At 48.8% G+C, this 23172-nt stretch overlaps 1 protein-coding gene across 2 annotated transcripts in view; it reads right to left on the bottom strand.

The window, feature by feature from the left end:
- PRDM11 (PR/SET domain 11) overlaps nt 1-18088 on the bottom strand; it is a 50826-nt gene extending 32738 nt beyond the window's left edge. For both annotated transcript variants that reach the window (XM_074909418.1, XM_074909419.1), the window contains exons 1-2: nt 17882-18088; nt 175-293 (exon numbers count right to left, since the gene is read on the bottom strand). In XM_074909418.1, the coding sequence (XP_074765519.1) occupies nt 175-290 (116 nt within the window). In that variant the 5' untranslated portion in view covers nt 291-293; nt 17882-18088. The remainder of the gene's footprint in view (nt 1-174; nt 294-17881) is intronic.
- Between the last annotated feature and the right edge of the window lie 5084 nt (nt 18089-23172).

Genomic DNA, 23172 nt, shown 5'->3' with positions numbered 1-23172 from the left:
CTATCACACGAGAGGCTGACCGTCCCTGTCATACACCTCAAGGCAGACCTCACAAAGGAGGGTTTTAATAACTCTGAGGAAGTTCAAGTATATCCCTTCAAAACGAACTTTAAGCTGTGGGGGAGGTGGAGGGAACGGAGTTAGAGTACATTGGACTGAAGCTCAGCTGCATACCAAGGCTGTCCATACTCCTGGTCCCGGTGCGGAGAGCAGGCCTCTGTTTTTATCGTCACCATCTCCCCTAAGGAAGCCTGGGTCTGGATCAAACAGTCTTTCAAGTTTTCACTCATGTTCTGGAAAAGAATGAAGGAAGGGAGGAGAAAAAATGAGCGGCCAGGAAATCACAACCTTCCTCCCCCAGGAACCACAGCCTTCCTCCCCCAGGCCAGGACACAGCCAGCAGACCAGGCTCCCTCCTGGCACCAAGAATCACCATCACATGCTGGGGCACCTACGTGTGAATGTAGGTAGAAACCCCTTCCCGTGCTGGGGAGGAAAAAGCAGTTCAGTCTCAGGTCAAGTGAAGAGCGTGAGACACCACAGAGCAATCTAAGCACAGGGAATCCGAAGTATGCTCCACAGCACCAATTAAAGATGTTGCACATGGAATTTAAGACTGATGGGTGGGATGTGTTATGGAAACACAGAGCACCACTACCTCAGAGGAGGTCTTTGGGGACAGAATGACAAGAAAGAGGAATGCAGGTTGTGACATGAATCAGGATCCATTTTCAAATATAACATATGCCAGTATTCATCTGGGAACAGACCACGTTGTAGTACATCCCTGCAGATGGAGTTTTCCATGTGCTCCAGACACCTCTGGCAAATGGGTAAGTGCCTACAGTGCCTTGCCAGACTCCACCAAAACTGCACAAGTCATGCTCTTGATCTTCCTATGCCTTGCAACGACCAGAGCTGAGCTACCACCACCCTTCTGGTATGCAAGCCACTGCGCTGAAAATGCTTCTCTCAGCACAACGCAAGAGCCAGGAACTACTTAATCATGTCTAAGGACAGCAAGCTTCAAAATGGTAACACTTCCCTCCTCCCCCCATCATAGGATGGTACTGAAGAGAAAATAATTGATAAAGCAAGTGATATTTGGAACTGGTTTAATTAATATTAAGATTTTTGGGAGGGCCACTAAGCTTCAGGGCATCCCAGCTTGAGACAAGGAATAAAGCAGAGCGCCGCTCATCTCTGCACTGCATTTGTATTCCTCCAAGGCACACAAACTGGCTGCTTTCAGGCACCATAGCTGATCAGACAGACTTCACAGCTGCTCCCTGCAAAGTCCCCTGTGATCCCCCTGTCCCCGTCTGCTGCCCGATGGCACACTCTGCTATGCTGCATACTCGGAGGGGCCTCAGCAGCTGATCTGTCAGGAGAGCTGGTGGAAGAGCCCAACCCCACCACGACTCGGCTCTGGGTATCCTGAAATTTGTGTTCTGAGGCCACAAACCCCTGAAGCCAGGAATTTTTCTTATTCCACATGTGCTTGTACAGGACTGAAAACCACGGAGGTCTGGTCTGCATTTATGCCCTCTTCACAGCAAGAAGGAATGCTATTCCCAGCCTTGGTGGCTCCTCTCTGTGCCAGGTGACAAATGATTAATTTTTCCAGCCCAACCTCTCACATGCCAACGTGCAGCCTGAAAGACCTTTATCGAGCCTGTATCAAGGAAGCAGTAGTTAATATTCATATAGTGCTCTGAAAGCAAGGCCTCAGCATAAGTATAACTAGATACGTGCAAACACACGCACTTTCAAGCCTTTACAAGATGCCTAAACCAAGACACATTTTCTTTCAGAATTACCTCAGCCAGTCAGAAGGAAAGCGATACTAAGGGCAAGGAGGGGCTCATTATTTTGGCAGGCTGAGCCCCCGGTCCATGCTCTCCGGAGCGAGAGGGAAGCTCTCCCGTCCTGTCCCCATGCACCAGCCGGTGCTGCAGGCAGGGGCTACCTGCCCTTCCTAGAGGACAGGAAAAAATATTTTCTGCAAAGTCTGCAGTAAAGCAGCTCAGGAGGGAAAAAGCAGCAGCTGGGGGAGGGGGAAAATCTTAAAAACCAAGAAGAGGCAGGTGCTACCCCCAGAACTGGTTAGCTGTGGGGGCTACAGTGGCACAGGAGAGGTGGGTGCTCACTGCGAGGCAGATGATCTCGGTCAGAAAACCCACCCGATTTGGAAGCCTGGCAGACAGGGCACCTGGAGCTAAAACACCCACGATCCCCAAAGCTTCGATAGGAAGAGATACAGACATCCGTTTCTGAAAAGACAATGGCTCTTCTTTTCCCACTCTTCCCTCACGGAGACTCCTCCGTTACGGAGCGGGAGAGACCCTGTGATGGCACAGTCTGACCTTCCTTCAGTGAACTGCTGGTTAAACTACAGCGTACCTCTGACGAGGAAAAAAAAAAAACCACAAACAAATCCAGTGTTTATTTTACATATAGAACTCCTCATTTTACTGTAGAGCACATTTTGCCGCCCTTCCCTCTCATGGTCCTCCCTGAACTCCCTCCACCTTATCAGCAACATTCCTGTGCAGCGTGGGCCACAGCACTCCTGCACTGATGGGAGTAGCACCTTGCACCAAGATAACACCCTCCCTGCCCCTGCTCAGGATTTCCATATGTGCATCCAAGTACCTCATTTACTTTCTGGCCACAGTGCCCAGCTGGGGTTTTGTGTTCAATGAACCACCACCATAAGAGCCCTAGATCCTGCAACAGCTCCCAGGCCACCACAGGGCTCCCACCAGCCCTGCTGCCTGCTCTGCGACAAGGTGCCTGCTTTTTAAGACTTTCACACAACTCCCTGTTGTCTCACCCAGCACACATGTGATCACAACTCCACCAATAATAACTTGCCTCTTTTCATTACTCGCAACCTGCCCAGACTTTGTGTTGCTCACAAATGTAATCCAAATTAACTTTCTGTTTTCTTTCACGACATCAACAAACTTAGAACCACAGAACCATTTAGGCTGGAAAAGACCTTTAGAATCCAGCTGTAACTCTATGCCAAGTCCACCACTAAACCATGTCCCTAAGTGCCACATCTACACATCTTTTAAATACCTCCAAGGCTAGTGACTCAACCACTTCCCTGGGCAGTCTCTTCTAATGCTTGATAACCTTTCAGTGAATAATTTTTTCCTAATACCAAATCTAAACCTCCCCTAGCACAACTTGAGGCTATTTCCCCTCGTCCTATCCCTTGTTACTTTGAAGAAGAGACTGACACCCACCTCTTGATTAGCATCAAGCCAAAACACCAATTCCCAGCTCCCACTATCAGAAATACACTATGAGCAATGGCTCTCCTTTTCTTGTCACGCTGTGACCTTTCATTTAGTCAGGTTTTCGTTTATTCACAGAATAGTTTGGGTTGGAAGGGACCTCTAAAGGTCACCTAGTCCCCCCCCCTGTGCAATAAGCAGGGACATCTTCAACTGGGTCAGGTTTCTCAGAGCCCCCTCCAACCTGACCTTGAATGTTTCCAGGGAGGGGCTATCTACCACCTCTCTGGGCAACCTGTGCCAGTGTTTCACCACCCTCATAAGAAAAAATTTCTTCCTTACATCTAGTCCGAATCTACCCTCTTTTAATTTAAAACCATTACCCCTTGCCCTATCATCATGGGCCCTACTAAAAAGCCTGTTCCCATCTTTCTTACAAGCCCCCTTTAAGTACTGGAAGGCCACTATAAGGTCTCCCCAAAGCTTTCTCTTCCCCAGGCTGAACAACCCCAATTCTCTCAGCCTGGCCTTGCAGGAGAGGTGTTCCAGCCCCCTGATCATTTTTGTGGCTCTCCTCTGATTATAGCTGCTTATTCCAATGACCTGTGGCACAATTTCAATGCATTAAACACGCAAAACATACCAACACTTCTACCTTTATCAAGCAAAATTACAACAACAGAAAATCACATGATGTTAGAAAAGACCCATTTTAGAAAAATCTGTACAGACCGATTATTACAATTAACAAACCCTTAAATCATGACCAATCCAATCCCTATCAGCTATTACATTACTTTACTGGAAGCCAACATCAGACTGCACGTAGCCCAGTATTCTAGTTTGCCCAGATTAGACGATACTAGTTTACTTGTTTATGACTAGCACACATTTTTTTCAGTCTATCTCACTGTGTATACTTTTTTTAAAAGAAAAAATAAATTAGTATTTATGGCCCCGAGAGTGCTGCTCAGCCATGCCTTTTAAAACCTCTGGGTGCAAGTTAGCCCTAGCAGCAAACTTAAAAATGTACCGCTGTAGTAGCTGCTGTTCAGTAATTTCCCAAGCCACCACTACAACAGAGAGCATTACACGGCTGCTGTAACTAGTACCATCATCCAGCTTTTCTGCCAGCTACAGGAAAGAAAAATTAAATACTTCTCCAGTTCCAGGCATCGGGAGGTGACTGTGATTTTAGGACTCTCTTAGCTTCTGATGTATTCAAAGCTGCTTTATTTTCCCTAATTTCACTGCCCCTTAGTTTCTCTTTCTTGTCCTTTCTCCCCCCCTTTAGTTCTCCACAAGTCAAGAGTCTAGTTCACATTCTGCACTTTTCACTCCCTCCACCTCATTGTTTTAGGGGATTTTTTTTTGCAATTTTTATAGTTGTTTTTGTTCTAATACCTAAATATGAAGACCCTCTGAATATTGCAGATGACGTGAAGCACGATGTAAGCAAGCATAAGCAGAGCAGGCTCCCTGGTTACTGCTGAAGGTATTCCCAGGGGGTACTTGGCCTCCCACGTGCATGTCCCTGTGCCCATCAGGACAGTCAGTCCTCCCAATGTCAGCGTGCACGCAGCATGCTGCAGAGTCCTAGCAGCATATCAGAGAACATAATCCCGAGGTGAGAGGGATGCTGTGAAGATCCAGGTGCTGTTTGCAGACAATATCAAGTCCTTCGGACTGCAAAGGCAGTCATGGTATGAGGCACAACGCCCAGGACACCAGTGTGACTGCTACAAATCCCAAGCAGCATCCTTTGGGTTCACAGGCAGTGCCACAAAACCTCTCCTGTTTTCTTTACAAAAGCAAGGACCTGTCATGTTTCTGCATGACACATGTTAACGTCTCCAATGGCCTTACCATGTTGCTCACGATCAGGGAAGTAGAAAACACGAGAATATCTGAGCTGTTAATCTCTAATGTGGGAAAAAAAATGTCCAAATGGGGTTAAGCATGAACAAACCTGTGAATTCCTGTCCTCAAGTATGTCGCCTTTATCACTGCCCCTCTTGTAGTTATTAGTTAACAGCCACAGACTCTTATCTGCATGGATCAGCCTCCAAAACAGAGCTTTAATTTTACATTTTACTGGCATGTTTCCCAGATTGGGACATTCTTGCATGTGAAACAGCCGTATAGGAATCCATCCCCTCCTCAGCACACAGCTCCTCCACTCAGTTTCTCACTGATGGCCTTCTGGAGGTCATCCCCTCTTCTTTTAAGAGATCTTGCGTAGCTTGTACCATGTTTTAAAGTGCAGGCCCATGGTGAAAGATGGATTTGAATTCATATGCTTTTTCTACAGTTGCATATTATTACCAGAAATAGTAATCCAGAACAGTCAGCTACTGATGAGCCAAGAAGGGGGAATAAAGCACAGCATTCAAGGCTCGGAGCTCCCCCCCAAACAGCCACGAAAGACCCAGGCTGACTGTTTTCCCCGAGGTGAATTCACTTACCAAGATTCTCAGCCATGCCAACTATTTCAGGTCACTTTATGAAGTATCAGCTGGCTACGCAGCTCACGCTGGCAGCCAATGCAAACACTAAGAGATCCCACAAAGTAAGAGGGAGAACCAGTTTGCTCAGAGGAGGACCACTGTCCACAGACAGACACTAACCCCATGCTCCACTGGGAAAATTGCTTTTGCCTTGACAGTTGCCACAGCACTGGCTTAACTTTGCTCCCTGAAGTACAATTCCTGTGGGGGAAGCTGTCCTGCATTCAGCCGTGCCACAGAGCAGTGTCCCAGCATGGTGAAGGCAAGACCCAACGACCTGCCTCCCAGCTTAATGCAAGTCCAAAGCTCTTCCTCGACAGCCATGGAGCAGGGCTGAACACAGCCTGTGCAGCCAGAAACAAGCTGGGGCAGTCACCAATTCAAACTTAATTAGTGAAAATTACAGGGCATGGATGAGGTAGGATTTGAGCAGCATGGGCTGCGACTAGGACTTGTTTAAATCATTGCCAATTACTCCACTAGAGTCAGTAGCCATAAATTCACCATGAGAGCATTTTCTTTGAGTTTCAAATTCTGAAAACACTGAAGAAGGCTAGGAGTATGAGGAAGATACCTGAAAGCACCACCAGTTTTGCTGCAGCTTGGAGAAGCTCTGAAGAAGCTTGGAGAGCAAGCTTCAAAACCACAAGACTTAAACCTGTTTTACAGCAGGGAGGGCTGAGAGGTCCCAGTGGTTTCAATGACTTGCTCAAGACCAACAACTGACACAACAAACGGCATCAGGGTGCCACAACACCAAGTTCCCAGTGTCATCCCAACTGCAGATAGGCTGGGGACAGGGAAATTCCCATTTGCCAACCTGGAATTCCTCCTGTCACTTCAAGTGGATGCGAGATGAGTTCACGCTGTCACTCTTACATGGTTCACTGGTAAAACATGTCATCAAAACCTGCCATTACCTACTTCATGACAGATGCATTTCAGAGAGGGATGAAGGAAAAGAACCCCTGAACTAGTCTTAACTTTCTCTTATGGTGGGTTCTAGTGAAGGTGGAAAATGCTGCTGAGTTTACAAGATTTGACACAAAATTCTGTATTATGGTCAGTTGGAAGCATTTGTCCTTTATTGATCTCAGAGTAAGAAGCTAATGTCATGGATCAGCACAAGCCCCTGCAAACCAGGTATTATTTGGTGCAACTTCGTTAAGAGCTGAGTAAGGACTCAACACAGGGGGATGCTGACAATGTAAAGCTCCCATGCAGCCTCCAAGCCTCAGAAACAGTGTGGCATGCCATGAAGCCAAAGCAGCTACTTACTGCAGCTGAAGTACTTAAGTGACTTGCATTTTTAAAATATATTAAAAATAATTCCTTTAAACTGGAAATGTTTCATTTTTGCTGTATTCGGCTGCCTGCATTGATCTCACAGATTCACAGTTTAAAGGTAGGAAGGAGAATTAGGTCAACCTGACTGATCCTTGTACACCACAAGCCCTTACCTTTAGCCTGCAAACAGGACAAAATCTCCATCGAAGCCTAACAAGGGGAAGAGAAGCCTACACTTGACCAGAATTTCACTTCAATTGTTAATCCCCACCACAGACAAGCTATATGTCAGTCTCTCTAGTTCTGGGTACACCAGTCAGCAGTTCTGCAACCTGATGGGAGAGGCTGAAATACCTGGCATGTTGGAACGGTGCTTTGAGCACATGGAAAGAATTGCTTCCCAGGTTAATGGCTGTAACAAACCTCACCATCTTTGGTCAGGAGTGCCAGTGGCACTTCTTTGCCTTTGGCTTCTTCAACATAAATACAGACCTACACTTACAAATTAAAACAAACAGACACAAAACCCCAGTACTAAAACAACATGCAATTCCACCAACATTTTTCTCCCCAAGGACAGAATAAGGGTTCAACCAAGTGGCAGATGTAAGCCCTGTTCCTCAAGGCACTACTGAAAGGCATTTGGTTAGCAATAGTGGTAAGCACTGAATAAAAACTTACACATTGCAGAGTCCTGGATATGTACTCAAGCAGTATCTTCTTAGTTTTCCCAACAATTTTAATCATTCTTCTGTGTAACTCTTGTAATTTTCTCTACATTACTTTCAAGATGACTGCACCAGAAAGCCACGCTGATGTAGGACCGAGTCTGAAGTAAATATAAGGGTTACAGGGATAAAACTACCTCCTCACCCTGATCCGTTATCTCCCTGTTTGTGTGTCCAAAACTGTGGTTGTCTTTTCCAGCTAGGACCTGGCACAGAAACCTCCCTGGAGCCGCCTGCCCAGTCCGATCCCCACGTTCTCACCCAGGACTGCTGGGGACACAGCTCCCCTTCGCAGATCACGTTCGGGACATGCCTTTCCAGGTTCATAACTCTCCGCTTGTCTGCATGAAAATTATTTTGTTTCAATGGCTCCATCTACCAAGCCGCATTACTCCGTCCTGCCCCTACCAATAGCTACAATTCACCAGATTTGTTTCACCTACACATTTTGCCAGTGTTGAGTCATGCTTTCTTCTGCATCACTGAGTAAGTGTCAGGCAGAATTGGCTTCTCCTTTCCCCTCATTTCAAGGGAAGGGTCATCGAGTTTACTTCTTTGAAAACGCAGTCTCCATGTATCATGTTGCAGAGACTCTTCTGTAAAATGATCAAGCTCTATCTTAAAATAGCTGAATTATTTGCTCCCCTCGTCTAAGGCAGCAATGCCAGAGCCTTGATCTTTTGATGCTGAAAAACCATTTTCTACGTTCATCTTGAAGTTAATCCACAAACAGTTGATTTATTAGTGTGCTAATACTGTCCTTTAGCTTAGAGTATCCTTCATCCTCCTTACTGTTTATACTGCCACTTCAGTTTATTTATTGGACACTGACTCTCTATCAATCACTACCTTCACTTCCTAAGCCACTCGTATTTTATTGATATTCTTTGGCATCAGGTATTAATTGGGTTCTCATGCACTGAGCTAACTGCCTTATATATCACATCTACAGATCTTTCTTTAAACCAATGGTAATCTTCTCAAAGAACAAAATCAGACCTGCTTGAGAAGTACAAAGACACTTTCCGTAACATCAAATTTCAAGCATGAATTACATTCTATTTACCCAGGATTGGGGACTGGTGTCATGCTACTCCACATCATTTCCTGGGCCATCCACTTGGCCATTTTCAGAACCATCCCAACACAATCACTCTTCCAGTCTCCTGGATTTGCTGTGATCCACCAAGACTGATTAAAAATGAACATCAGCAAGCTAGAGACTCCTCACATTTATGCAATGCTCACTTTGTTTCAAGGGAATGTGCTTTTTCAAGCGCAGCTGCCAGCAAAACTTTGCTTACCCACAAGACTCATGCTATGCAACTCATGTGTGCGTCCCTGGATCCCTACTTATAGGGCTTAGCTTTCAAATAATCAACTTGCCCTTTCCTTGCTGCTAGCCCAAATGGCAATCAACAAAGGGAAGTTATGTTTGGGTCTGAAAAAGTTAAGTTTTTCATCGTGCAGATGGTTTTATAGAAAGCAGAGATGTGAATTTACTGCCCAAATGGCCTTCTACTCTCATCTGTGGACAGAAAAAAAGGCTGGAGTGAGAAAGCTCTTGGTAGGCATGTGGCAGGCTGGGCCAACACAGCACTCCTGCTCTTCTGCTGTGCTGGGAGAGGGAAAAGACAGCGGAGTGCCTTTAATGTTTTATAAGGCACGCGTAGGAAATTCAAGACGCCCCGGCCGGGCCCTGCCAGCCTTGCCGTGTGCCTGGGACCCTGCCACATAGCACTCAGCACCCACCGGCCGCCTGCCGCCAGTGTCACCCGGCCACCCACCACCAGCTCACCCGCACCCAGAGGACCCCTGCGCTCGTGCAGGCTGGCCAGCCTAGAAATTTCTGTGGGCGAGTGACACCAGTGATTCACATATTCAAACACTGACAGAGGCAAAAAGGGAAAGGGAAAGGAAGGCGTGGGGGTGGGCAGGAAGCAAACCCCAGACACTACTTTCTAAATAGCAGATGTGGCTATTCTGGCTAGCAAACTTCCACTTTAATTTCTAACCCACAGAGATGGGAAATGATTCATGAAAAATCAACAGGATAAAATTAGCTGGAAGGCAGAGAGATAATTCATGCAACCCAACCGTCATGGGCAGAAGTGCCAGCTCTACCAGCACTGCCTGGCATTTCAGCCTCCGGTGCCCTTCAGTGACTGGCACCTGGCCAGCAACAAGCTCCACATATATTTCCTTAGTATCTAAATTAGCCCCTCTGGAGAGCATATCCATCTTTTAACAAGACAGCCTTTCACTCAACACTTTTCTACAAGTTCCAGCTTTTTGTGTTTTTTTTTTTTTTTTAAAAATAATTACCTGCAGTACTCTGTCTTTTTCTTCTACTGGTGAACTTTTAGTGGTGTTAGAGGGCAGGACGGAACAGACTGACAGGACAGACAGGCTTGCATACACCTCTGTAAGCCATGGCCAAGCTATGCATGAAATTCAAACTGCCCCACTGAGTCAGAAAGTTGAGTGCATTTCACTAAAGCACTCTTTTCCTGCACAAAGCCAACACCACACTCAACAGTGACAACCAAGTGCCGTTCTGCCTTTATACGGACTGGTGTTTTTTTCTAAGACTGCCCTTAAATTCTGTCACATAAAAAGCATTATCAACAAGACATAGTTTCACCCTTCATACAGCCACAACGGGAAGTTACCTGAGCAGACAGCATTACTTAGAAATCACAACCCAAAGCTTATCCCAAAGGCAGATGAAAAAACCCCACCCCTCCAAAAGACATCTGGACTTCCAGCAGGCACCTGGCTATTGAGTGATGCCCCTTCCCACCACCCAACTCAAAAGCTTCAGGAATCAAAGGCCAAATTGTGAAGCCTCTGCAGCACCAATACCTCTAGACAGGCAGTCTCAGCTGCAGGGGAATCCCCATTCAATTGGGACTTGTAGGTACTGATGCAAAATAAAGGCAAAATTCTGCTTTGGTACCATTTGTCCAGTTGGTGCCTGTTCATTTCTGTTGAAGGATGTTACATGATGATTTCTCTATGTTCGTTACAGTGGTTTCACTCTACTTGGGCTTCACAACATGGCAAACGGCTCCTTTCTTTTTACTTGTTCAGTAAAAAGGCAAAGAATATTTTTTGGGAAAACGAGAAGGTAGGAGCAAATCACATTTTCATTTGTTCCTAAAATTCTAACAAACTAGCTCAGTCCTTTAAAAGCACTAATGAACACACCAGGCAGAACGAGAACAAATCAACTGTTCCACAAAATGCAAAGGAAGCAAAAGCAAGAGCCATATTTATTTCTCCTCATTTGTACCCTCTTGCAGGCCATTAGGGAGATAAGATCTCACCGTACAACAGACATTATTCAGGGCTGGTAAATCTGTCTACAGGTTAGGGGCTCGTGTTACACCACTTGGATGAGTACTGGCTGAGCATGGGTCACACCGACCCCCTTTTCCTTGGGCAAGGCAGCAGTCCAGATACTCCCAGTGTCAGATCTGCCAAGAAATCAGATATCCGTGTGCTGAATTCACCACCGCCACCATTTGATCTGCACATTCCCTTCCATACAGAGAGAGGGGTGTTCAGACCTTGTATATCCTAACCCAGTCAACTACAAAAAAATTTCCAGCAGGGGCCAAGCAGTTCTGGTCCATTCCTTCAACCCCCCACCCCTCAAGTGCATCTTCTACATAAAGGTATTGGGTTGCACAGAAATACCTGGTCCTCTACACTACGGACATGATTAAAATGCTGATTAGCAGAAGCATGGAAAGAGCCCAAGAACTCATTCAATTCCTGTCCAAAAAGAGGGAGCACATCACACTGACTTCATGTATGCAGGTCACTGAAGGACTACAAAAGTTCACTGACTACACCAAGAGATTTCAGAAACAGTATTTCAACACCTGACTACAGAATGACACCTGGTTAAAAAAACCCAACCAAGCACCAGTGAAGTCCATCAGACCTAAGGAGGATCCCTTAGCATCTGATTTAGTTGGTGCTAGCTCTCAACACGTCCAGGAGATGCAGTAAGTGGATCCACCTTTCTGGAGGTGCTGCCTTTGCAACAGCAATGCAGCATAAGCTGGGGGGGTTCTGCACTGAGGGTCGGGTACTGCTGCACCCATCTAACGGTCCTTCACTACATGATTTAGGAAGGACTTCTCAAGGAACAAGGCAACTTACATACATACCATACATACCAAAGTTTCTTCCTAATCACGAAGGGAAGAGAAATTCAGTAATTAAAAAGCTTCTGTTCTTCAAAGCTGATTGATCTCATTTGAGCTCAAAAAAGATAATCTGCATGTCTAGGTGTGTACACATGACAAGTCTAGAATGTATTTTATTGTTCAAAAAAGTATGTTCATGTGTCATCAGTATTGATTTTTTCTTCAGTCAGTTTCCAAGCATTTTCATTAATTTCCTCCGAAAAGATAAAAGGACTGGACTCTGCAGACTGCGGTGTATTTAACATTCACATTAGCCTTTCCAAGCAAAAGGTCTTCAATTTAAAAAAAAGAGCAGACCACATGAAGTATGCCAGCAGCCTCCAAACAAAAGAAATAAATAAAAAAACCCCAGCAAAACCTACCAATACACACAGATGTGAGGAAGTCAAGGTTTATCCGAATGAAAGGTGTAAAGAGGAACATGGTAGGAGTGAAAAGGTAATCTCAAACAAACTTAGGACATTGTTCAAGGAAGATACTATGTACACTTGTTCAAGGAAGATACTATGTACACTTAGCTCAGCTGTCTGAGTCTGCAGCTGAAGGATCACAACAAACTTCACTCAGCATATTATGATACAATTTACATGATACATTTTCAAAATGAAGCTTCATTGTACTGAAAAGGAATGTACTGGACAATATTTCATGTTGGTTATCAGCTTGGAAACAGCTGATGTCCCTGACCAACATTAACACTCTGACAGGATGTTTGCAGGGGGCCACTGGAGCTGGTTTGTGGTGGGCCACAGGAGCTGTGTGCCCACGGCGCCCTGATCTGTGCTCAGGAGCCTGAAGCCAGCACTCCCCAGCGTACAGGGAGTACGCTTGGGGACCAGCAAGGGATGCTCAGTGCATCGGCTCCATGCTGTGCAAGGCAGGAGCACTGCCAGCTCTCAGGGGTAGCCAATTAGAGCAATTCTAAAGCTGCCGCACAAGATAATCCCCCATGTTGCCTACATCACAGAATGGTTTGGGTTGGAAGAAACCTTAAAGATCATCTAGTCCACCCCCCTGCCACGGGCAGGGACACCTTCCACTAGCCCAGGTTGCCCAAAGCCCCATCTAACCTGGCCTTGAACCCTGTCAGGGAGGAGGCAGCCACAGCTTCTCTGGGCAACCTGTGCCAGGGCCTCACCACCCTCACAGGGAAGAATTTCTTCCTCAGATCCAATCTAAATCTACGCTCTTCTTACCTCTCATGCATTTTCACCACTCTGTCCTCATATATCACCCCTGGTACCCACCACGGTCAAGCTTCCACTGGCAAAAGCCAGCCCCCAGCTGCCAGCAGCACAGGCAACCCAGGTGAGCCGCCAGCAGTGCCGGCCCTGGCAGGGCTCGACACTGACAATTATTTCGGAACATCAGTCCCTCCTCTGGTACAAGTCACTACAGTCGAAGTAAAACTAGCCTTCCTGAAAAGCCAAAGCCTGAAGAGGAGAGAAGAAGGGGGGGGGCAGAGAAACGAAGCCATTTATCAGACCATGCTCAGATTGGACAGCTTTGCTTACAATACCCTTCTGATGGGCCCCTTATTGATGGCTGTCCCTGACCGAGGGACTGCACTTGAAACAGTCTTCTGCAGTACGCATTACTGATCTCTCTCTGGAGGCTGCCAGTTTCTGCAGCTTAAACCTTAAATTATATGTATAATGTTTTTACCTTCTGACTGCAGAGTCTGAAACGCCAGAGTGCTGCCTCTCTGCCTTGCAGAGAAAGGAGGCCTTTGAACACCAGCTCTCAAGGTTATGAGCTACCCTGCTTGAACGAACAGACCAGTGACCAGGAAGCACAACAGCAAAGCTTTAAGTGTCAATAATTTTAATTGCTTGGCCGTCTCTCAGCAAAAACATAGGTTCTTGCGACTGTGTGTAGTCTGGGATGGAAGGAAGAAAACGCCAGTGTTAGTACCACCTTCACTGACTCTAGCTAAAGTTCGAAGCCTATATGGTGAGCGACTAGACCTCTAAAAACCCACATCATAAATGTGATTCTAGATGTCATGTCAAAATTTACCCCCTTCACCTCTGCTTTTCTTCCTCCTTGTTCTCAATCCTCCGGGTCTTTTCCATTAGTAATGTGCCTATCATGTGGTGGGCTTTTTAAAAAAAAACTTCTCCAACACTGGATGCTTGTGTTGCCCTCCTCACCACGTTTCTTCCCCATCTACCTTGGCTGCTCCCACCTTCTGAAGAAGCCACAGGACTGCTCTGTGTTTTCCATCGCCCTTTGTTTGGCCTCTTTTACCTGCAAACTTCCTCCCTACCCAAAGCACTTCTCCCTCACCTTCTTTCTGAAGACGCCACGCAGGGCGACACGAACCTGTCTCTCACCTTGTCCTCTCTGCTTTTTCTTTGGGAGGTTAGACTTACTACTGGAATCCACTTGCATGGGCAAGTTTAACTAGCTGGGATTCCTGAAAAGCAACATTTCACGATGCAGCTTTAGAAGGACCACTGCATTAGAGGCTTTATTTAAAAACACCTTCAGCAGTAGAGAAGAGGTCACAGGGAGAACAGAAAAGTCTGTGAAATTAAAGCCTTCTTCACTCCTGCAAGGGAGGTCAGAGCAAGAGGAGACACTAAAACTGTCTGCAGCTGCACAGGATCTCTAGGCCAAGAAACTTCACCCTCTACCACAGAGCTTCAGGCAGGAGCACTGTACAGAAGTGCTTGTTGTGAAAAACGCCACAAGCGTGACAACAAGGGGTGAGATGCGGAACAGCAAAGCTAGCATCCTGCGCAGGCCGGCAGGAAATCTGCCACGTGCTCTGTGCCAGAGGATGCTGCACATGCTGACCCCCCTTCAGCAGCTGTGCCTGTACCCCAAACAGCTCTCAGCCCTGGGGTCCCAAAGACCTGTGCTCGGGTGAGGGCCCCGACCGGAAAACTCAACCGTGGTGCAAGAAGACATGTCAAGCGTAGCCAGATGCACGTCCAGCTGACTCCAGATTTCTTAAAATGCCAGAAAGCTGCAATCCAAACCGAGGACTAAAAGCCATGTTTGCTTGTTTTGGCTTAGGAAAAGCGGTTGTTCATAGGTCTGGGATACACATGTTCCCAACGCAAAGGAGGCATCAAAAGTTCCCACCTGTGCTCACACCACTGGGAACAGGAGTCCTTAATTCTTACAGCTACCCGGCCTGTATCTTCAGATCAAGTTTTAGCATCTTATTTCTCCTTCTGGAGGTCCCCCAGTTAATCTCCAGTATTATTATCTGATTGTCAAATAAAAAAACCCCAAACCATATTGTCTTTGGGACTTATGTTTAGTTTCTCCATGCAAATTTTCACACACATGCCAACAACACCAGATAGGCAATAACAATTTTAAGTAGGCTACTCAAAAATGTCATGAATATTAGGCAGTATTTTAAGAGTTCTGGAAATAACTAGCAGCGCTGACAGTCAAACCAGCAAGAGGGAGGCCCTGTTAACAGCAACTTTAAGAATAAAGAGATAGGTAAAAGTACATACTTCTCTTGCATAAATGGACACGGGGGAAAAAAAATCAAAAAGACACAGCTTTGCTTGGGAATTAACCAGCATGAGACAGAAGTTATGAAAGGAAAAAAAGAATATTAAAAAAAAAAAAAACAAGAAGGATAAAGTGTACATGGTACTCTATATAAAAAGACCAGAGACCTCTCTTGCCTGGGCTTGTCGTTTTTCTTCTCAATATACATACTTTACTCTGATTTCTGACTCAGGGTGGCAACTCCCACTCACCGCAATGCTCGTCGCCCCCTGACTGCAAAGCCAGCCTGCTGCAGCGGAGGAGCCCTCCCACTTCGGGCTCCTCTTGCACTGCTCATTGACACAACCTTACCCCCTCCTACCCATTTCAAGCAGGTTTATTGCTTTCCAGTGAGGAATATGAGCAAAGAACCTGCCCCCACACCATCCCAGTAAGATTGACCTTGCCTCAGTACATCAAAAATAAGGTTTCAGACAAGTCCTTGCTTTCATCCTTATTATTTAAAATCAGGTATCACCCTCATAATAATCCTCCCCCTTAAATTGTCAAAAAAGAACAAATAACTGCTACCAGTCACCACTAAGGCTCACAATGAGAGAGTCCCCCAGAGACTGGCCCAGAAAGCACCGTGCTTCATGCATGGTCCACAAAGATACTGCAGGACCAACAGGCCGCTCTCCCGACACCAGCAAACTCCGCAGCAAAGCCAGCCCCGAGCTGGGAGCCGCGGGACCTCCCTCACGCCCCACAGACATCCAGAACCAGCAGCAGCTTTTGACATGATGCCCAGGCAGGAGGGAACAGCGGCTTCCTCTGGTCCTGCTACTCCACACCGCAGTGGGATGGGTCAACTCAGCATCTAGCCAAGAGCCAGGGCAACCCTCAGCATTGCCTGTGGCTACCTCAGATCCTCCCCAGTGAGCGGAGCCAGCTAACCAGGCTTCCCTTCGCTAACACAGTCCTTCCGTCAGCCACACCAACAGCCCCAACACTTGAACTCGTTGCAGGTTGCCCATGATTCAGGAGCCCCACGCTGCTCAGCTCTGTGGCTAAACTATTATTTTTAGAGCAGAATCACCTTTGGTCAAAGCACCCCTTGCAAGAAGCAAACACGCATCATCTGAATACTTTCGTTTCCGATCGCAGCTTGCACCTGAAACCAAAAACTGCGCCACCCTCATCAGGGATGCGTGTCTATACACAATACATTAGAAAGCTGAAAGAGTCATTTCCCTTTCCACTTTCATTACTTAAATCTTGGTGACTGCCCAAATAGAAATTTAGGGGACACGAAGCCCAACCCCGGCAGCACTCTGCCGCTCTCACGGGGAATCACACCTCACCATGAGCCAGACCCAAGGTGCTGCTGCATATTCAACACTCAACAAAACGCTGCACACACCTGCAGTGCTGGAAAACAGCCCTTTCTTACGGTCAGGTCGGTATTTTTTATTTTAAGCTGGTTCTGCCAGTTCTCCTCCCATTAATGAGAAGCATTAATCACTGGGAATGAAGAGGAAGCAACACCGAGCCAACAGTTTTGCCCACGGGCCAGCTTTTTTTTTTTTTTTTTTTTTTTTTTCCCGGGGACTTGAAATGGGACGCTGGAGGCATCTTCCTTTTCCCTTTGGAATACACCAAGGGATAGAGGAGCTGGGTGTAAAAAATATTTTATATATATATATATATATATATGTATAAATCAGGGTTTTCTGCAGCAAAGAAGCCAGAAAAATTCAGTAACTTAAAAGAGAAAGGGAAAAGGCCGAAAAAACATGCGTCTGGTGAAGTTTCTCCACACGAGTCACCGAAGTGTCCTGGCTAAGGGGTGCAACTCTTTCCCTCACAACTCTGCAACGGGAGATGTTGCGGGTGTGATGTCCGCGAGCTCGATGCAGATACCCGCGGGAAGCCCGCGGCGAAGCCGCTCGGCCCCGCCAGAACAACCGCCGGTGCGAGCTCCCGCCAGGCTCCCGCCGCCGCCGCCGTCACCCCCGGGGTGCACCCCGCGTGGCCCCGCCCGCCGCGCGTTCCAATGTGGCGCGCGCCCGCCCGCCTCCGCCGCCCATTGGCCGCCGGCCGTGTCAGTCACCGGGCCCGTCTAACGGCCGTGGGGAAGGAAAGGGCGGGAGGAGGGAAAGGGGGGGGGGAGGACGATGAGGGGAAGGGCGGGAGGGGAGCGGCGGGGACGGGCCGGGCCCAGCGCCGCCCGCCCCGAGGGGAAAGCGGAGGCGAGGGGGGGGGCTACCTGTGCCCGCTGCAGGCACCCCTCCGCCGGGCACCCTTCACCCGGACACCCCCTTCCCCCGCGCCGGAGCTTGGCCGGGTTTCCCCTCCGCCCCCCTCCCTCCCCGCCCAGCGCTCCGCAGCCATTTTCGTGGCCACCTTGGCTACCAGCGGGGCTGACTCACCTCGGCGCTGCGGGCGCGGGGGGCCCGCCTCGGCGTCGGGGGGCCCACTCCGCCCGGGGAGATGGGGAGGGGAGGGGAAGGGGAGGGGGGGGAGAGCCCGGCTGGCTGCGCCCTCCCTCCCCGCCGGCCCCGCTGGCTAGTCCCAGGCGAGGACGGGTCCCGGGGCCGGGCCGGGCTCGGCGGAGGCGGCGGCGGCGGCTCCCTCCCTCCCGGCCGTGACCACCATCTTATTAGCACAGGAAATGACATGGAGAACGGAAGAGAGGGGCGTTCGGGGGCCGAGCCCGGGGACCCCCCGAACCGGGGGGAGGCGCCGCCGGCCCGGCCCGGCCCGGCCCGCCAGGGCTCTCCCGGGGCCGCGGCGCTCTCGCCTTCCCTCCAAATACCCGAGGTGGAGCGCGAGGGGAGGGGGAGGGACAAAATAATAATAATGAAAAAAAACCCAAACCCAAAAAGCCGCACAAAGCGGGGAAGCAAACAAAATAAAAGCCGAGCAAACCCAAACCGCCCCCGGTTCCCACCTCCTGCTCCAGAGCCGGCGAGTTCCGCGCGGAGCCGGTGGCGATCTGCGCCCGCGGCCGGCCGGGGGCTCGGGGGGGCTCTTAAGGACAAAAACCGCCCGGGCGGCCCTCGGGGGAAGCCGCCGGCCGAGGGGCCCGGCCCGGCGCGGCGGAGCCGCTGGGCTTCCCCCGCCCCCCCCCCCACCCCGCGGCCACCACCTGCCGCCGCCCGGCGAGCGCGGAACGGGACCGAGCCGCCCGCCCGCGCCCTCGGGGCCGCCCGCCGCTGGGCCACGGCGGTGAGACGCGCCCCCGCCTCCAACCCCCCCGGGACCGTGCCGCGGGGCTCCTCCGCCGGCCGGGGGACGAGTCCGAGTAGCCCCGGGCGAGGGCCGCTGGCCCCCGCCGGTGCGCGCCTCTGGTCGCCCGTCTGGAGGCTCATGGCCTTCTGCGAGCAAAAAGTGAAATACGAAGGCGCGGTGTTTCCCCGGCGCTCGGAGCTCGGTCGTATTTCAAATTACACACACACCCCACCCCCACCCCCACCCCCCCCCCCAAAAAAAAAAAAAAAAAAAAGAAAAATAAGGCAACCCACCCAACAGCAACAACAACAACCAACAAACCCTACCCTCGAGCTCTGCGCAGAAATTACGGGCAACGCGACGGATGACAAAACATAGGCATAATTTAATAAACGGAGGAAGCATGTCTCACCAATAAAACAAATTCTAAATAAAACCATCTGCAAGCAGTAAATTTGAAACAATGCAAACTGTTTAGCTGCTTTGCCAAAAGAGGCACAGCAGGGGGTAGAGAGGGATGGATAAAGAGCCATAATTTTCCAGTTCCTTTGGTTGACAATGGGCTTGTATGCGAACAGGGCTGTGGTGACAATGGGCATGCTTGGACACTTGGAACTACTTCCATTTTTCTGCAGCCCTGAGAATTGCCCTTTTCTGCAGTCCCAAGAAATAAAATTTTTTCCTAATATCCTCCACCCTGAGGTGCCTACTATAAAAAGATGGTGTGGAGCAGAGAAAAATCAGTGAGGGTGCAGAGTCAAAAAGGACGTAGCCCAAGGAAAATCGAGGCCCGCTTCTGCCATCGTCGAGCTGCTGCCGCTGCCGTCGCTGAGAGTTTGGGGGGTGGCAGGACTGCAGGATCAGGTCTCGATGTATCACTTAAGCTGGCAGAAGACAATTTGGCAAAACACCCAGGGAGGTAATCAACTCAGGTTCAAAGCAAGATCGCTTTGCGAAGGTGGCCAGTGTGGCAGAGATGATTATTTGGAAGTTCAAATGAGTATCGTTCATCAGATCTCCAGCTGTGGTATGCTTTTTGTTCCCCGTTTCTAACCTCTGGGGAGAGGATTCCTACTCAGAGGGTAAGCGTGCTCTGTAATTTTACCCCTTCCAGTAATCGCAGATAGATGGACTTTGAGGCACTTGCACTTGCCTGGGAAAGACATACCATAAGCTGTCAGCACCTCCAGACTCTTCAGAAATATTAGAGATCCTAATAGAGCTGCCCTAGTTTGCAGTTTCTGTCTGTGTGCTGAAATGTGTGAGAACACTAAACTGGCAGCAAGTACGACAATGGGCTTGTAAATATGATTGATGAATGAACCGAGAGAAAAAATAATAATTAAAAAAACAATAAAAATCAGGGAAGTAATACAAATGCACAGTGAATGCCATGCTAATTTCGAGTAATAGTTTTGTAGCTGCTGGAGTCTAAGGCTGTAAGAGCAGGCTCAAAGGGAGGCATAAAGCTTTTATTTATAAAGAAAATTAAATATGTAAGTACAATATAAATAACAGCCATTATGCCTCCTTGCAAACACAGGCATGCTAATTTATTGGGAGGGAGTTCTCTTGCCTTAATATGTGCCTGTTTTCTTTATAGGTTTAATAGATGTATTGGGTTTGCATGGCAAAGTTTTGGTCATGGAAGGTGGGCACAGGGGTGGCTTCTGTGAGAAGGTGCCAGAAGCTTCCCCCATGTCAGATGGAGCGGACAGCATCTGTCTCCAAGTCGGACCCACCGCTGGCCAAGGCTGAGCCCATCAGCGACAGTGGTAGCGCCTCTGGGATAAGGTGTTTAAGAAGGGGAAAAAAACCTGCACAACAGCAATTGCAGCCAGAAGAGAGGAATGAGAATATGTGAGAGAAACAACTCTGCAGGCACCCAGGACAGTGAAGAAGAACGGGGAAGAGGTGCTCCAGGCACCGGAGCAGAGACTCCCCTGCAGCCCGTGATGCAGTCCGTGGTGAGGCAGCTGTGCCCTGCGCCCATGGAGGCCCACGGGGGAGCAGATGCCCACCTGCAGCCCAGGGAGGATCCCACGCTGGAGCAGGCGGGTGTCCGAAGGAGGCTGTGACCCCGTGGGAATCCCACGCTGGAGCAGGCTCCTGGCAGGAGCTGTGGCCCCGTGGAGAGAGGAGCCCACACTGGAGCAGGTTTGCTGGCAGCACTTGTGACCCCACGGGGGACCCATGCTGGGGCAGCCTGTGCCTGAAGGACGGAACCCCTGGAAAGGACCCACGCTGGGGCAGTTTGTGAGGAACTGCAGCCCGTGGGGAGGACTCATGCTGAGAAGTTCATGGAGGACTGTCTGCTGTCCATGCTGAAGCAGGGGAAGAGTGTGAGGAGTCCTCCCCCTGCGGAGGCAGGGTCGTCAGAGACAATGAACGGGTGATGAACTGGCTGCAACCCCCATTCCCCATCCTCCTGCACTGCTGAGGGGGAGGAGGTAGAGTAATCAGGAGCAAAACTGAGCCTGGGAAGAAGGGAGGGGTGGGGGAAAGGTGCTTTAAGATTTTATTTTCTTATTATCCTACTCTGATTTTGACTGGTAATAAATTAATTTCCCCAAGCTGAGTCTGTTTTGCCCATGGTGGTACTTGCTGAGTGATCTCCCTGTCCTTATCTTGACCCACGAGCCTTTCATTATATTTTGTATCCCCTGTCCAGATGAGGAGGGGGAGTAATAGAGCTGCTTTGGCGGGCACCTGATGGCCAGACAGAGTCAGCCCACCACATCAGGCGATAAAATCCCCATGAAGATGATTTTGTGTCCAGAAACTAATTACAGAAGGAACACAGAGCAAACTTGTACTCTCTGCAAAAATCTTACCTTTGTGGCTTGAAAAGCACCCCCTTTCTCAGCAAACTGCCCCCTCGCTTATTAAGAAGCAACGCGATTAGTTTTTTTAAATGAGTGCTTCAGTACTTTTTTCTTGCCTTCAGCCCCCACTCCATTCCCCACGGCAATTTCCCTCAGAAAAAACTTTACCAACAGCAACATCAGTTAGGAATGAGGTAATTAGGTGTCGGCTTTCCAGTATTAGACTGTCAAATCTGCTCCTCCATGAAATGCTGGATAGTCTCCCAGAGAGGCAAAAGCGTTCTTCTACAGACGCTGAGCTTTTAGGCAAGGGTATAAAAAGTAACAAGGGCAAAAGTGGATAAAACACAATCCAGCTTGTTAACAACTGTGCTTAAACGGTGTTCAGAGCTCAAAATGCTGGGAGTCAGCAGGTACCACTGTCAGCTACAAAGTTTTGTGTGATGAGCATGTCATCCTCTAAAAATGCTCCGTGGCTCAAGCTCAACACTGCAAAGAGGGGGGATGTCAGGACCTGTGCTGGAGGTGGGATGGTGGGGGGCTGCCTCCCCTGGAGATGCCTGGCTGTCTTCAACAGGATGCCCAGGGAAAGGTAGAAAATTATTCGGGTTCTTCTGCAAGCCAACAAGCACAGCAGCTGTCACGTTATCAAATAATCTCCCATATAAGATGGTTAACATCCTACATAACCACATCAATACCAAGAGGCTGGCGTCTGCTTCCCAGGCTTCGAGGAATGAGTTGCTTGGGGCCAGACTGCCTCTTCCTCCAGGAAAGATCGCTTGCTTGCAAGCAGAAAGGAAAATCCTACAGCCATTACCCAGGCAACATCTTTCCCGCACACGGAAAAGATTCAAATAAGCAGGACCATCGTGCTGATGTTCTCAATCAGTGGGAATTTAACTGGCTGTTAAATCTGCTAACTGGCTTGTAGCATTAAAAAGAGTGGTAAAAAGCCACGCCAAAATTGGGGGCATTTCTCTTCCACACTGATGGGTTGTTGGATGGTGAATCGGAATGCAGATTTTTCCCTTTGAATATCTAAAATATACCACAAAAGAAAAGAAAAAGGAAATTACACGACTGAGAAGGAAGCTCGGCCAGAAACCCATAGTTACAAATGACTGCAGCAGGGTGGGACAGGCCCCAAAAGAGGCGCGGGGGAAGAGCCCTTTGAAGAGCGCATAACTCTGCAGAGCTGCAGCTTGTGTTTATTTCTGCTGTACAATAGAAGCAGCGATGACCTTTACCCAGCAGTGCTGTACCTTTTTCCTCACTGTTCTATGAGTCTTTCACCGTTATCGGTAGAAGAATCCAAATGCTTTAGCAATGCAGTGCTCCATGAATTTTGTGGATGTCACTGGATTAAGCCTGATGAACCATCTCCCAAGGAGCAGATAGATGTTGCTGACTTCAACTGGAAAGCAAGAAACTTCCAGGTGCAACCTTCTCCCCTCTTCTCTCTTCTCCAGGCCCTGGCAGTTGTGCCACCATCTGCCAAGCCTATGTCGAGAGCTGACCTGAGCCTGCTCACCCCCTGGCCACAGCAGCTCTGGTGCTAACAGAGGGGAGGAAAAGGCACCACTAGGGACAGTGCAGAGGGTGGGATGATCCTGCCTGGGGTTTAAATTAGTGTACGGATCCAGGGAGCCCTCCCCTCACTG

This window comes from Athene noctua, chromosome 6, assembly GCF_965140245.1.
Source record: "Athene noctua chromosome 6, bAthNoc1.hap1.1, whole genome shotgun sequence".
NCBI lineage: Eukaryota > Metazoa > Chordata > Aves > Strigiformes > Strigidae > Athene > Athene noctua.
Note: the sequence above shows the minus strand (reverse complement) of the source record. Positions and strands in the feature narration are given on the sequence as shown.